Source organism: Diplotaxodon limnothrissa, linkage group LG18 (assembly GCF_057381915.1).
Source record: "Diplotaxodon limnothrissa isolate DT_005_m linkage group LG18, D_limnothrissa_male_GT1.1, whole genome shotgun sequence".
Taxonomy (NCBI): Eukaryota; Metazoa; Chordata; class Actinopteri; order Cichliformes; family Cichlidae; genus Diplotaxodon; species Diplotaxodon limnothrissa.
The window spans coordinates 11,902,802-11,919,746 of record NC_140613.1 but is presented as its reverse complement, the minus strand read 5'-3'; the positions used below and the strand labels follow the sequence as shown (position 1 = coordinate 11,919,746).

Genomic DNA, 16,945 nt, shown 5'->3' with positions numbered 1-16,945 from the left:
CGCCAGTAAAACCAAGGAGCTGGTGGTAGACTTCCGCAGGCACAAGCATTCTCCACTGCAACCACTGAACATCCAGGGTATGGACATTGAGGCTGTGGACAGCTACAGGTACCTTGGTGTTCATCTGAACAACAGACTGGACTGGACTCATAACTCAGACGCCCTCTACAGGAAAGGGCAGAGCAGGCTGTACCTGCTGCGGAGACTCAGGTCGTTTGGGGTGGAGGGCCCACTCCTGAAGACCTTCTATGACTCTGTGGTGGCTTCTGCTATCTTTTATGGTGTGGTCTGCTGGGGCGGCAGCATCTCTGCTGGGGACAGGAAGAGACTGAACAGGGTGATCCGAAGGGCCAGCTCTGTTCTAGGATGCCCTCTGGACCCAGTGGAGGTGGTGAGTGACAGGAGAATGGCGGCTAAGCTGTCATCCCTGTTGGACAACGTCTCCCACCCCATGCAGCAGACTGTGACAGCACTGAGCAGCTCCTTCAGTGGGAGACTGCGGCACCCACGGTGTGGGACGGAGAGATTTCGCAGGTCTTTCCTCCCCACTGCTGTCAGACTCCATAATAAAGACTTTAACTGATCAAACACACACATCCACACATGTGCAATAACACTAAGTGCAATAATCTTTTCTGGCATCGTTGTATTTTTACTCAGTTGTATATAGCATTCGTATTCTATTTTTATCTTATTGTATATTTTTATTCTATTTTATTCTACTGTATATAGTATATTATTTTATTCTATTCTGTACAGCTGTGTACTGTATTTATTCTTATTGTATTCTAATTTTTGCGTCATAACTTTTGCACTGTCCACTTCCTGCTGTGACAAAACAAATTTCCCACGTGTGGGACTAATAAAGGTTATCTTATCTTATCTTATCACATTCTGCACTCACTTGGCTAAAGAGAGAGAGACAGAGGTGGTGTTGGCTGTCCTTGCTTGAGGACATATCCACAGAGGTGCTTCCTTCAATGCAATGCAGCAGTTTTACAATAAAAGGACACGGCAAGCCTGCAGGCAGTTGCGTGTGCATGCATACATACCATATGTTACACATATTTAAATTCAACTGGTTGGAGGAAGAAAGGCACTACCACGGTGTGAAGCACCACAGAATAATTGATCGACATGCAGACGTCAATATTTTCTAGTGACCTTTGTGAAAATATGCAAATTCTATTGATTTGAGGTTATTTCTGCTAAAATATCTTCAAAATGAAATCTTTTGACATTAAAATTTCATGAAATTTAATATTAATTTCAAGTCTTGACATGATATCATGACTTTCTTAGTTTAAAATGAAATGAACAGCAAGCACATATTTATTCTTTCAAAGCTGAGACAACGTTGCCAGTACTTAGGATAAAAAATATAATATAACATAACAGCAGTGTAGGTCAAATAAAAGCTAAAAAACTCATAAGAGTGTGTTACGAAAGGTAAACGTGTTTGTCTCTTGTGATGATGTCATGTTGTTTAAATGCCATGTAACGGCACATAACGGTCATATAACTGTCTAAAAAATGTAACACCTTAAAAAAACCCAAACAAATCAAATGTACTACAGCACAGTAAAGTGTTAATGGGAAGTCAACCTGATGTTGATCTTGTCCCCAAACTCACCTGACATTTGAATTCGATTTTTGATATTTTTTTTTTGTCCTGGTTATTTTCAGGAACAAGTTTTAGAAAACAGATTCAGCAACTGCGAAAGCACAATAATCTATAGCATCAGAATGTGGCTGTGACACACATGCATGTGGCGGCAAGACACCTGAGTTAACAAGTCCACCCTGATAAGCATTAAGAGTGTATGCCTGAGCATGCCTGAGCCTGCGCTTGGGTGGTGCGTTGGAATGCTCAAACCCTGATTATCAGCCATCAGTCTTAGAAGAGTTGCTGCCAACATCTGTCTGTTGCAGCAGCATTCAGACTGATGTCAGGGTTTTCACTTTGTTGCACGGATGAAGGATCAGACAGTATTAAAATAGTTCAGCGCACATGATTCAAATTAAAGGACATAAGCTTGTGTATTGCCACACTCATTTAAGTTAGAAACTGCTGGATCTTAGAAATCTTTAGGATTTTAAGGATAAACAGAAAAACAGTGGAAACTGGACTCATGGAGCTTTTCCCGTATTAATCCTCTTAAACAAGCTTCCCCTGAATTTCGATAGTTGACCTGTGACTCACGGGCTAAACTGTGGCAAATTCAGAGCTCTCATCGTTAATCCAGATCTCACCGAGCATCAATCACAAAATCACAAGTCACTGCGGTGACCCTGAACCACAGACTTATACATGGGGTTAATGGTGGTCCTACCACACTCCACTGAAAGGACAGAGGCATTTACTTTTGAACTGCGAGAGTTGGTGTTCCTCTGTCAGCACAGCCACCACTGAAGGGTGATATCAAACTGTTGGGTTTGTCAGTTCTTTTCTTAGACAGACAAAATCCAGACTCAACCTTTTTTCTTTGCCTGTGTCCCATTTTCCTGGCTGTCAGACAGTTGTCACATGAAAACAATGGCAGGGACGAGGTGGAAAACACATAAGCCTACCTATGCAAATCTTTCTCTCAGCCACTGACTATGAGTTTTGGGCTGCACTCTCTTTATGCTTTGATACAATACATTCAAAACTCATATCTTGACATGCGCTCTTCTCTCTGGCAATGTGTGGAAAGTGCTGCCATAACGGTCAGGCATAGTGCTTTGCTGCAAGCTGCCAGAATCGTAGGGTTGGGGTTACTGGCTCACGAGTATTGCTTATTTACCAGAATTTGGCCATAATAGAACAATGCTTTAATTAGTATCACTAAACTGGGTTATCAAAATCAAAATCACTCAAATGACTGTTTTAATTACCAAATAAATAAACCAGAAAGATCCTACATGCAAAACAGTGCTGCTGTACACAAACAGCAGCCTGGTTGGTGGAACTGAAAAAAATGTTACTAGAGCAAAAAGCCTTTCATGTTAGAACTAATGAATGGAATAAATGAATTAATCAAAGCTCAAAACAATACATGCAAGTGAAAAACACTCAGTTTTGGACTAATAGGTGTTTCTGGTGTACCCCCACAAATACAGAAAGGCATTAACCTCATTATCAAACAAATTGAAGGGTTATTAGGGAAACAAATGCTAGGCCTTTTTGTTCAAAAACGTCATATAAAGTGCCAGCTTAAACAAGTAACAATATTTTGCATTTATGATTAGTGTGGTGATTGAGTGTATTGAGTGTAAGGTGCATTTTTCTGCACTACTAATGTGAAATTTAAATATGACCTCAGGCGCGGGGTATTGACAAATCTCTATAGATCCTGCTTTTAGAAAACACCAAAGGAGCCTAAAGGCTATGTATGGAGGGGGGATTAAAAAGCTTCTCTCATTTAACCCAAAGCCTGCAGCAGCATTTGTGAGGTCTGAGGTCATTAGACAGATAAAAGGTATTGGGGTTTCTGAACTGCAGGAGGGCAACAGATCTGGGTTTGTCCTGGCTCAGAAATAATCTCAGTGACATATCAGTCAGTATGCACAGTAAAAGCAATGAGCGGTGCTTTGTGTCTCATGCTTGAGCTTATAAAACTGAAAGACTGTTACAACCTTCATTCATTTACTAGTGATATTTTCTTTTGTTGACTCTGGCTAACACCTTTTGTATGCATCATACTTTCCTAAGCAGCCATTCAGTTTGCCTTTTTCCTAGTCGGGGGCCTCAGAGCAATGCTGGTAATAAAAGCAGAGACAGCGGGGAGAGTTGCGTAAATGGCACTTGTGTGGCTAACAATTAGTCTATTCCCAAGCTTGCCAGAGTGCCCAATGAGAGCTACTCAGTAGTGTAGAGTATCAGGGATCGATACGCACATGGCACAGTGAAAACCATTAATTCTTATTAATAATGGATTAGCAAGTTATCATTTTCATGAGGCAACACTTAGTGTAAATTTGTCTGATGGCATCAGCACTGGTTGTTTTAATGGAACACTTCCATTAAGGCCTTTTCAGCCCATTAGCAGCCAACTTGTTTGCAATTAATGCCATATAAAGCTGCCTCCCCTGCAAGTTATTTACCCCGATAAAGTCAACTGCACTTCAGGCTGTTTGTTTAAACCAATAAACATCATGTGTGCTATCTGCGCTATGGTTTTTACAGCTGAATGCCAAGCATTGTGTTGTACATAGCACATTTTACAATTATCGGGGAAGAGCCATAGGAGTGGAAGTATGACGAAGCTTTACTATCGGGGCTTTTAAAAGCCTTAAACATCGATATAAGGAGACAGAAGTGCAACCGTCTCTGTGCAAACAGTGCAGCAGTTCAACAGCTATTTAATTTCATGCAGTGTAAATTACGGCTGCAGCTCATATTTTTCATCAATTAATCTGCATTATTTCTTCTTTTTTATCATTAGAAAATGTCAAAATGCCTATTCTAGTCCCACAACCAAATGCTGCAGTTAATATGGTGAACAGTGCAAAACCCAAATACATAGTTTTAACTACTATTACTACATGATATTTCATGCAAAACACAGAAAAGCATGAAATCTTCAAATTTAAGGAGCAGAAACCAATAAAAGCTTTGACCTTTTTTCCTACCAAACAAAGAAACAAACATAATATATTATATGGACCGGTTCTTCCTATGTTCTACTTTACATGATTTATACAACATGCCTCACCCACGTATCTAACGGTCGCAGTCTGAAGAAATAAATCAGAGATCAACTTGTGGTTCATGCAGACTGGAGCGGCCAAGGATCGAACCACCAACCATCTGATTAGCAGATCATTTGCTACTAACTACAGCCACCGCCGTAATCTCAAAACTGTAACCAATTTATTTTTGCCTGTAAGTTCACTGTCTAGTATTGTCACCTTACTTGGTTTCCGACCCAAGAAACGCTTTTGTGGATGGTGCACTATCATCTCCAGCTCATTAATAGTCAGTTCACGCTGCAGTCCCTTATGATAACACAGACACCAAAGGAACTTACTTTCTTAGAATGGTAGCATAGTGGCTGAAGATTGATGGAGCTTTATATGTGTTATCAGAACGTAAGTGAAATCTCAAGAGTAATGCGATTCATCACGACCGAGATACTGTACTTAAGACAAAATGTCAAAACCTATAGCAGAGACAAGAGAAAAGAAAAACATCAAACTTTCAGTGCCCCCCTGGACCATGAAGACAGGCTTTCTATCAGGCCTTCCAGCTTTCCCTGAATTATTCAAGGCAGTGGAGAAGAAAAAGAACTCTAAGTGCAATTATCCTTCATTCCTTTCTTCCCAGTGTAAGCAACATTAATGTAATAGCTTTCATCTTCTCGGGCCGATTAGGAACGAGGGAGGTATCTCTCAACCCTGTGCATCTCTTCTTGACTGTCAGTCAAATTATGACATTTGAAGGAAAAAAAAAAAACAACAACCATGTGCTGTGGTGACTTCTGCTTCGAGTGGGCATTTATAGGAACTGTTTAAAAAATATGGAAGGATAAATGTTTCATTGTGTACTTTTTGATGGTGAGAATGTGGGTGTTCCTGATATCACACGATTGGGAGTCTGAGGTGTTTTATTACCTGTGGCATTTAAACTGGCGCCTAACCTAGATCTAGTCAAAGATGATTCACTACCTGCAACTTCTTTAAACCCACATGAGTCCTTAAGGTAAAGATTTCACAGAGATTAGATAAAGGCAGAAACTCCACTATGATTTCTTTGTTGCGCTCTCTGAAGATAAAACTATTTTTGTTGCAGATGCTGTTTTCCCTTTTTTTTTTGAATTATCATTATGAAATGAGGGCAAACCATAATATGTATTTTACAGTTTCCCTTCCTCAGAGCTAACACTCATAATTGCTTGCTGGTGGGAGACTCATTACATTATTTTCTGAATATAACTGGCACAAAGTCTATCACATAATGTGAATGATGTAAATGTGAAATTCAAAAAAAATGGTCCCCATCTTCAGCGAGTACGTTTTCCATCTCGGTGCCACTATCCCACCTACTAGAAAAAACATGCTACAGTAAGGTGTCAAACTCCAAAGCTCATCTGCATAACCCTGGGGCAACATCAACTCACATGTTTGTTTAGTTCGCTTGCTGAAATGTTCTCATTTGCACTGTCACTTAAGTGTCTTTCCCCTCTTTTTGAAACCAAGAAGGATAACTCACTGTTGCATTTGAAGGCATGTGTGGGTGGTAACCTGGGGATACTCTGTAAAACAAAATATGAAGCTGGAGAAGGACATTCTGAAACCACTGTGAATATATAATAAAGCATATTGAAATCCAAAGTTTCTACCAGCACAACGTGCAACTCATTGACTGTTGGGGGGCTTTGTTAATGCTGCTAGTTAAAGTCTATCCTTGGCTCGGACCCTGACATTAATAGAATAGCGTGCAGAAGATGTTAAGTGTGTTAAGCGATCCCGGGAGACGGTGTGTTTGGGGCTCAGCTGCTGAGATGGCTCCTAGCTTCTTCAGAGATTCCATTTTGGGGTGAGCTCATCATCCATCACCGCACACCCCCTTGCGACCCAACTAACCTCATTAATTTGCCTCCCCTAGATTAGCCTTCCCTCTGAGACCACAAGAGCCCCAACCATTGTTTCCGTCTTCACACCCACATGGCCTGGAGGTCTTAAGTAATTCAACTCTCCACTAATCAAAATTGAGGGGGAAATTAAATTATGTTACAGGAGGAACATAAAACACAACAACATGTGGTTTTAAACGGGCGTGCATGTTCTCTGGTGCCCCCCTTATGATTTATAGTCTTAGGTGATCATTTGCAAACAAAATATATCCCACTTGACATATATTCAGGCCATTAGGGTTGAGATAAATGCCTGTAAGCGCAGGACACTCTGAAAGCAAACAATACGTAGGTGTGCGCCTCTAAGTTGTCTAATTGTGTCTAATTTAGAGCCAGCTACCATGAATTTCAATTTAACACGTAAAAGGCCTGTAAGAACTACTGTGGTACATTAAGGGAACTAATGTTTCTTTTGGCAATAAGAATATGACGATGATCAGAGAACTGCAATGTCTTTTTCTCATGTGCCCTTCTCTGGAAGGACACTAGACACTAGGAAACGCCTGTCGTCCTGTGGCAATTCTGAAACCAGGACACAACATAAGGTTTGGGTGACTGCCTGTGGCTCTGCTGTTGAGCTCCCTAATTAAACTATTAATCTCACATCATTAACCTCTGATGCCCCTTTCCTCCCTCTATTCTGACATTGCTGCGCTGGCTTATGAAAACAACTTCCGATAATTCTCTCCAACCTCTAAGATTTGTTCCTCGGGCACTTCATCTTATACATGTTGTCCTCTTACCCTATGATGCTTTTCGCAGCTGCTTCCTCAGAGTACATTTTGTATTGTTTGCCTCCTCTCTCATTGTGCCTGCCTGTATGATGTGTGTGGACCCCAGCTGTGCGCTAACTGCATTACTCTCCAAGTGGCTCTCCAAGGTGGATATGGTTACTTTTAATTAAAAAAAGAATCAATTTCTATCCCTGTCAGTTTCTGAACTGGGTGACCATATGGATACTTAAAAACACAATCCAATTTTTGCCCCCCCAGCCCCCCATCTGGTCACCCATCTCCAAACCACTTTGGCATCAGTCCATTGTAGCAAATTTAGAAATCACTCTGTGAAGAGTGTTTCATAGGTTTCCTGAGCACATTGCATGGATTTAAAGGCTGTTTTAAAGAATAATAAAAAATTCTGCGCCTTGTTAAAGGGAAAGCCTTTGTTTAAAGCCAAAAAGAACAAAAAACTACTGTTTAAATATATAGCATAGATTGCACATGGGATACCTGTTATTTATGGTTGAGCCATTGTTCAGTAACAATGAAACAATAGTTAAAAGCACTGGTAATCTGTAATTACTCTATTTGCAGTGCAAGGATCATAAATAAGAATCTCAAAGATGCATTGTGGGACAGAGAAAAGTTATTTTAAACTTGTTAATTATGATACAGCTGAAGTAGAGTGACAAGAAAAGGCCCGGACACAAAAGAAGACTCAGCAGTCTTGCCGCACCTCACATGAAAAGCAACTCAAAATTATAACATGAGAAGAGCGAGAGGAGACACATACATCAAAAGCTTATTAAAGCCAATGAAATAACTCACAATGACAGCGCTACAAAAAGATAACCATTACATTTAAGTGCTGGGTATGTGACTTTGAGGCTGACCTTGTGGGCCAGAGGCCTATTGTGTAGAAGGAGGCTGTATAGAGAGCTAGTTGATTAGGCAGAGCTCCCTGGGGATCGATGGGACGTCTGTGATCAGCACTCAGAGTAATCACTCTGTATTGTACGCCTATTCAATGATGCTGTAAGATGAATGATGTCAGAAGGCTATAACACTGATAGGGCTCGTGGAGAGTTTCCTGTACCCGTGCTGCTAAATCATGATGAATTGTGCCATCTTTAAGTGTCATGCCAAACAAATAGTATGGAAACAAATTTTGAAATGTATCAGATAATAAACTCATATATATATATATATATATATATATATATATATATATATATATATATATATATATATATATATATATATATATATATATATATATATATATATATATATATATATATATAGCAGCTGGATAGCGTAGTGGTTAGACTACACGCCTTTGAAACAGAGGATCGCAAGTTCGATTCCTGCCTGGGGGCGTCTGTATCCAGTAAGGGTCCTAAGGCTAGACCCCCTATGCTAAGCAAGCCTACCGCAGACATGAGCGAGACAGATAAATATGAAGGCATGCCGGCTCGGACGTCGCCCGGATCAACAAGGTCCGCGTCAGGTGTTGAGGAACCAGGGCACCCTGACGAAAAGTGGGCTACTGGAACAAGAAGGCATCGGTGGGCAAGGGACGAAAACAGGGCGTTGTTGGAATGCTACTACGCAAGTAACCCCGGCGGAAGGGGCTACATGAATAGGATGAGGGACCTATGGATTCTTCGATACCCAACATCCACAATGACGGCGAAACAACTAGTAGCTCAGTGTTCCAACATTCGAAAGAAGGGACTGCTCTCACAGCTAGAGATTGACGAGGTACAACACAAATGCTACGGCAAGGAGGAGTCAGGACGCCAGGTCAGGGGGGAGATATCATCACCCCCACCCGAGATTGGGTACATAGCCCCAAGTGTGATAGGAGAAGGATCGTTGAGTGCGAGAGGAACTGACCTGAAAAATAGGATCATGGCCAAGCTTGAAACCTGGATCCCCCGTAGCCGGTTACCAAGATTACGTGAAGTACCCTCAGAAGGTCTGCTAGATGATGTTAATGCAGCACTACGGGCAATACCTACAACCACGATTACCGACACTAACAAGCTGATCTACAATACGGCAGCAGTGATCAGTGAGATGCTTGGCTACAAGTTGAACAGCCACAAGGGGCAGTACCCTCCATGGAGAAGGAGGCTAGAGGGCAAGATCAAAGTAGCACGGAGAGAGGTTAGCCAACTAACGGAGTTGCAGAAAGGTGCGACGAATAAGGTGCCTAAGAAATACAGCAAGCTGTCCATACCTGAGGCCTTGGAAACTGCCAAGCAAAGACTCACAGCCTTGGCCAGCCGCTTGAGGAGGTACACCAGAGAGATAGAAGGCAGGAGAATAAACCAGCTGTTCTCCACAGAACCAGCAAAGGTGTACTCTCAGTGGCAAGGGAACAATAAGAGAACAGCACCACCAAGGCTGGAGACGGAGCAATACTGGAAGAGCATATGGGAGAAGGATGCAACCCATAACGGCAATGCTCAGTGGCTAGAGGATCTGAGGGCAGACCACAGCGACCTCCCTGAACAGGGTCCAGTAACCATCACAGTGGCAGATATCCAAGAAAGGGTCTCCAGTATGAAGAGTTGGACAGCACCAGGGCCCGACATGGTTCACGCCTACTGGCTAAAGAAGCTGACTGCACTCCACGAGCGTCTGGCAGCACAAATGAACCAGCTGCTAGTTAACGAGATACACCCGGAATGGCTAACTGAAGGCCGGACGGTCCTGATCCCCAAGGACCCCAAGAAGGGACCGGTCCCCTCCAACTACCGACCAATAACCTGCCTCAGTACTACATGGAAGCTCCTGTCAGGCATCATATCGGCTAAGATGAACAGGCACATGGGTCAATACATGAGCGGGACACAGAAAGGAATTGGCAAGAATACCAGAGGCGCAAAACACCAGCTACTGGTAGACAGAACAATCAGCCGAGACTGCAAGACCAGACTGACCAACCTGTGCACTGCCTGGATTGATTACAAGAAGGCCTATGACTCAATGCCCCACAGCTGGATACTGGAATGCCTAGAATTGTACAAGATCAATGGGACCCTAAGAGCCTTCATCAGGAACTCAATGGGGATGTGGCGTACAACACTAGAGGCCAACTCCAAGCCCATAGCACAAGTCACCATCAAGTGCGGGATCTACCAAGGAGATGCTCTGTCCCCACTGCTGTTCTGCATAGGCCTGAACCCCCTCAATGAGATCATTAACAAGACTGGCTACGGATACCGACTACAGAACGGAGCAGTTGTCAGCCACCTCCTGTACATGGATGACATCAAGCTGTATGCCAAGAGTGAACGAGACATCGATTCACTGATCCACACTACCAGGCTATACAGCAATGACATTGGAATGTCGTTCGGACTGGAGAAGTGTAGTCGGATGGTAACAAAGAGAGGGAAGGTAGTCAGAACTGAGGGGATTGAACTACCAGAAGGCAACATTGCAGACATAGAGGACAGTTACAAGTACTTGGGGATCCCGCAGGCGAATGGGAACCATGAAGAGGCCGCTAGAAAAGCTGCAACCACCAAGTACCTGCAGAGGGTCAGGCAAGTCCTGAGGAGTCAGCTGAATGGTAAGAACAAGATCCGGGCCATCAACACGTACGCCCTGCCCGTGATCAGGTACCCTGCTGGGGTAATAGGCTGGCCAAAGGAGGAGATAGAAGCCACTGACATAAAGACAAGAAAGCTCCTTACCATGCATGGAGGGTTTCACCCCAAGTCCAGCACCCTGAGGCTGTACGCTAAGCGGAAGGAAGGGGGCCGGGGACTGGTGAGTGTCAGCACCACAGTCCAGGATGAGACAACGAACATCCAAGAATACATTGGGAAGATGGCCCCAACTGACCGAGTGCTCAGTGAATACCTCAGGCAGCAGAAACCCAAGAAAGAGGAGGGAGACGAGGAACCAGCATGGAAGGACAGGCCCCTGCACGGTATGTACCACCGGCAGATAGAGGAGGTGGCTGATATCCAGAAATCCTACCAGTGGCTGGACAAAGCTGGACTGAAAGACAGCACAGAGGCACTAATCATGGCAGCACAAGAACAAGCTCTGAGCACAAGATCCATAGAGGCTGGGGTCTATCACACCAGGCAAGACCCCAGGTGCAGGCTGTGTAAAGATGCCCCAGAGACAATCCAGCACATAACAGCAGGGTGCAAGATGCTAGCAGGCAAGGCATACATGGAACGCCATAACCAAGTGGCCGGCATAGTGTACAGGAACATCTGTGCCGAGTATAACCTGGAAGTCCCGAGGTCAAAATGGGAGATGCCCCCAAGGGTGGTGGAGAATGACCGAGCTAAGATCCTGTGGGACTTCCAGATACAGACGGACAAAATGGTGGTGGCTAACCAACCGGACATAGTGGTGGTAGACAAACAGAAGAAGACGGCCGTAGTGATCGATGTAGCGGTTCCGAATGACAGCAATATCAGGAAGAAGGAACACGAGAAGCTGGAGAAATACCAAGGGCTCAGAGAAGAGCTCGAGAGGATGTGGAGGGTGAAGGTAACGGTGGTCCCCGTGGTAATCGGAGCACTAGGTGCGGTGACTCCCAAGATAGGCGAGTGGCTCCAGCAGATCCCGGGAACAACATCGGAGATCTCTGTCCAGAAGAGCGCAGTCCTGGGAACAGCTAAGATACTGCGCAGGACCCTCAAGCTCCCAGGCCTCTGGTAGAGGACCCGAGCTTGAAGGATAAACCGCCCGCAGGGGCGTGCTGGGTGTTTTTTTTTATATATATATATATATATATATATATATATATATATATATATATATATATATATATATATATATATATATATATATATATATATATATATATATATATATATATATATATAGATAAAGACTAATGTATGGTTTCTATCCAAGGGTGTGTTCTGACACTGCTGACACATGTTTGCTACGTGTGGTTTCTCTGCCCGCCTAACTTGTTCAAGGGGGAGACAAGAGCATCAGACTGAATCCATGTAATCAGAAACTTGCCAGGTACTCCGCCCATAATATCTGTCTGGTGTCTGCTCTGTAATACAGGAAATCCAAACCCAAAACATCAGGCTCACATAACTGAGTTACATACAAATTATAGGCACAGAAATGCACACAAACCTGCCATTAGTGGGAGGTGTTATTTTTACACCCCCTCTCACCCCCCAGTGTCTTATTTTAATTCTATGTCTGTTTGCTTTACAGTCTGGATAATAGTAGTCTGGGCCTTTTTCCCATATGTGCTTACACTAACCTACATGCGTATTTAACCCCAGACCACAGTCAGGCTTTTCTGTGAGTTACTTTATGATGTGTCCCTTATTTGTCTATGAATATATGCACATGTGCCAGCTCGTCACATCAGACTATATTTGTACTTTAAATTAAATGTTTCACACTAAATAAAACTAAGACAGAGACAGGGGTGGGGTAAAAAACAAAACAAAACAAAAATAATCAAGATTTAGGTTAAACATTAATGCTCTGTTTGAACAGATTAAACACTATTCTGGTTAGCTGTGTATATCTCCGGCCCGTAGAACCATCCAGACTGGTGCGTGAAAGAATCAGCACATTTATATACCATCTTAATTTCTTCTATGCCCATGACGTTGCATTTTTTAACTTGATGATCTCTAAAAAGCACATGCTTTTACTTGTGGCATAAACAGCACAAGTATACAACATAATATCACAGTTAACAAGGTGCACGCACGCAAATAGACGTCTGACATTGCACGTCTTTCTCCCTTTTTATAGAAGAGCACTCTGCCAGGTATTCAAAGACCAAATATGAATTTTCTTTATAACTTCCAGCAACTCATACTTTTTTAAAATTTGGATCAATTGTTAATGATTTTTTTTATTTTGTAGAAGGATACAGTAGTTTTATTTTGGATCATCCACAATTAGTATCTAAGTTGAGCACTACAGCTTCACTCAAGATTCAATTCCATCCAATCAAACTAGAAGCAGAGCAGAGACAGACTTGCCAGACCCCAAGAAAAACAAAAGGCCTGTAAAACTTTTCTGCAAGGTCAAGTTCAGAGCGATGCTGGTCAAGAGTAGACACGCCACAAGAGACAAAGATGATAGCACAGAGCCGAGCGGGAAAAGACAAAGGGTACAGAAAAACAAATCCTATTCGAAACATGTTTGAAAGGACAGGGCAGTGGCTGCATTCGGGTGGGGGAACAGGAGGGGTTGGGGTATAATTGAATTACAGTGACCCTATGACAGCACTGTAGGTGAGGTCATGTGTTGAATTAATTTCGTCCCTGACCCCGTCTTTGGCAGGGCAGTGCTTCTTGGCTGCGCCCGAGACCCAAAGGTACAGCTGAGGTGACATATCTCTTGGAGCGCTTTCTCTGAGCCAAAACTGTCACTCGGATTGACAACCGGGCACAGAGGCCGATGGATCTCCGCTGCCTGCATTGTGTGCTTATTTTTAGTTGAGATGTTAAAGCTCTTTATACTTGGGGACACGCATTAGACAAGCAGCTATTTCTGTTTGCTGGAATCCACTGAAGGCATGAAATGTAAATGGAATCTATATTCTATTTTAAACAAAGCTCTGCACAGCGTGAGAGCTTGCTCTCCTGATGTATTCAGTTAAAGTGCACCTTTGTCACGTGTTAAATTCCACTTATAGCTACGGCAGTCCTTTTAAATCAAGAGAACGCCTCTAAATGAAGCTTAATGTGTTATTAGACGGTGGGAAAGCCAGGGCAGAACTTCACAGGTACATGAGCATACTTACTGTCTGCTAGAGAAGAGAAGACTATGCAGCTGAGTAAAAGCAGGAACAGCAACGCCCCTCTGGGGAGAAGGGGCCCTGCCAGGTGAATATTAGGCACCATGTTCAAAGTTGGCACTGCTCCCTCCTCAGTCCCCTGCTAGACGCGTCCCACTCTGACAGGATCAAAGACTAACACCTGGGAGAGCAAACACATGCAGAACAGGGGTACAGAACCATTAGTATTCAAACTCACGCTATATTTGCATATATTTGAATGAGCATAATAACACAGTAATGCAGAAATATCAAAAGCAAGTCGCAAAGCAGAACCAAAGACACAGAATCTTTGTATACTTGTAAGAAAACAACAGCAAACGTTGCTGGAGATCTTTGCTCGCGATCAACAAGGCATCTAGTACCCACAACAAATCCTGCTCGGGGCAGGGGGAAGTAAGCAAAGTGAATGTAACACAAAAAGTACATCAGCAAAGGAGTCGGGGGGAACAAATGCTGCACAGTTTTACAGAGAAATTATTGGGAAAAAATAAAAAGAACAAAGGGGGGGTGGAGGAGAGCTTAAGCCTCTCAGCGCACCTCTTACAAAGGGGATCAGTTAAAACCCCAGTGGACCAACTAAACACAACTCCCCAAAGACCACCTTAATGTTCCCCCATTAGGAAATTGAAACGGTGACCAGATGGGTTCGAATCACACAAAGTGCAGTGATCTCAGAGTGACATGTATGCATACATAAACACTTAACATATAACACACCCCAAGGGGGACATGGCTGACCAACAAGCCTGCAGCAGGTGTGCCACAAATGAACAACAATTAAACGAGACAGAGAGCATTTCTCCTTTGTGTTAAGTGGAAACAGAAAAATCAAAAGCTGTCCCTCAAATGGAATGGCACAAGAACCGATGCTTTGTCTTTTCAGGAATTAGATTTAGTGAAGGAAGATTACTAAGCCAACTGATTAAGAATTTAGATATATGACCTTAAGTTTGTTACAGCCTCCAGTTTCGATGCCTAATGCTATTATAAACAAAGTAACTGCGTATCTCCATTAATGAGCTAACTAAATTTCTTATCCCTACTCCCTTGCCCATGGCCATCTGCGATGAGTAATCATAATGCTGTAAAAGAGAGCACAATATGGTATAGATAGATATCTCTCTTTTGATGGAATTAAAGCAGAATCTCCAGAGGACTTAAAAAAACTGAATTTAAATGAGAAAAGTTCTGAAAGTTTGACTAAATCTACTTTTGTCTTAAAGAGAGCAGCCTGGTGATGATTCTGTACAAAGCTTCTACAAGAAGAACTGAACAGAAAACCCCAAAATCTAAGTCGGTCTTGTTCAGTCTCACTGCTCAGTTCACTGCGGTGGCTACACAGTGCCGTTTGCTGATATGTGTTAAAAGACAAAGCGCTAGGGCTGGGCGATATGACCCAAAATTCATATCTCGATATTTTTAGCTGGATGGCGATATAAGATATATATCTCGATATTTTTTTTTTAAGCCATAAAGTAAGAACAAAAAGAGAGTTCTTAGTCAAAGCTGTGTCCCAGATGTCACACAGGCACTTTTATTAACATACAGCACAGATGTACATGAAAAATTACTCAAAATTAAATTATGAGCATTCATTAAATAATCATGCTCCATAAATAAAAGAAAACAAGGTTGTTTTTGTGCTAAACAAAGAGCTCACAATTGTGCAGTCAAAATATAAACTAAAAGACGCTGAGCTTAATAACAAAGACAGATTTCACAGCTGCTCTGTTCCCAAGTTTTGCTGTGTGACTGACAGCCTGGAGTTTGAAATCCGCTTCATAACCACGTCTCTTACAGGTGCCATTTATGGTCCTTATACACACACAATACGGTAATATTACGTTGATGCACAGTACGTATCACTCCGCGAAGCTCCTCGGTAGCCGTAATGCGCCGACAACCTATGAAGCGGTGCAGCTCCGTAGCTGACCAAAGTCGTACTCAAACATTTTTGACAGATTGCTGAGCGCCGTGTACCACATAAAATCGGTTCGCGGCCATCAAGCACAACCAGAATTCATACATAAGGCGCGCTATCAACTTTTGAGAGAATGAAAGGATTTTAGGGTTAGCGCTGTTAGCTCGTTAGCACGTTGACGCCGTCCAGCCCCACGCATGGGGCGATGCGCAGTAACTCGTTAACGGATATTTGCCGTGTCCGTCTTGTCGCTGCCTGCACGTGAAGCGATGGGGGAGGAGGGGGAGTTGTCTTCAGTGAAGGCGAGGCGGAGTAACGTTGCGTAGAGACAAAAGTGGACGAAAGAGAGGCAAACTTGCGGCTCCACAACTATAATTATAACGTAACATAGACTATATCGATATAAAGGATATTGTCACATCTTATATCTCGTATAAAAATATATCGATATGTTTTAAAAACTCGATATATCGCCCAGCTCTACGAAAGCGCTCACAAAGTGGAATATCCTGAGGCTTGCTGGGTGGCCAGTCAGCTCCAGTCTATTCAGTTTAGCTAAATACGTTAGAGCATCAGGAACACAATGCCTCCAGTATCTCGTGGAGGAAAAAAAACTCTTAATGCTGTGGGCTCTAATCCTGTGGAGGTGTTGAGCAGCCCATTACTCATGTGGCTGTTTCAATGCGGGTAGAAACAAATAAAAAAATAAATAAAAAAATGCACACAACGGGCAACTCTTCGACCGCCCTCTTTGTTAAACAAGGCAGCTGAAAACAGTCTATACAATAGCTATTAGATAAAGTTATTTTTCTTTATCTGAGATCTGCTTTCACCTCCTTTGACATGTCACTGGGCAAACAAAAAAGCAGGCACGACCGAG

At 42.9% G+C, this 16,945-nt stretch overlaps 1 protein-coding gene across 5 annotated transcripts in view; it reads right to left on the bottom strand.

Annotated features, from left to right (window-relative positions):
- Nucleotides 1–16,945, bottom strand: part of LOC146613161 (receptor-type tyrosine-protein phosphatase F) — a 172,017-nt gene that overhangs the window by 95,094 nt on the left and 59,978 nt on the right. For all 5 annotated transcript variants that reach the window (XM_085377198.1, XM_085377197.1, XM_085377199.1 and 2 more), the window contains exon 2: nucleotides 14,109–14,283. In XM_085377198.1, coding sequence (XP_085233324.1) covers nucleotides 14,109–14,208 — 100 coding nt within the window. In that variant the 5' untranslated portion in view covers nucleotides 14,209–14,283. The remainder of the gene's footprint in view (nucleotides 1–14,108; nucleotides 14,284–16,945) is intronic.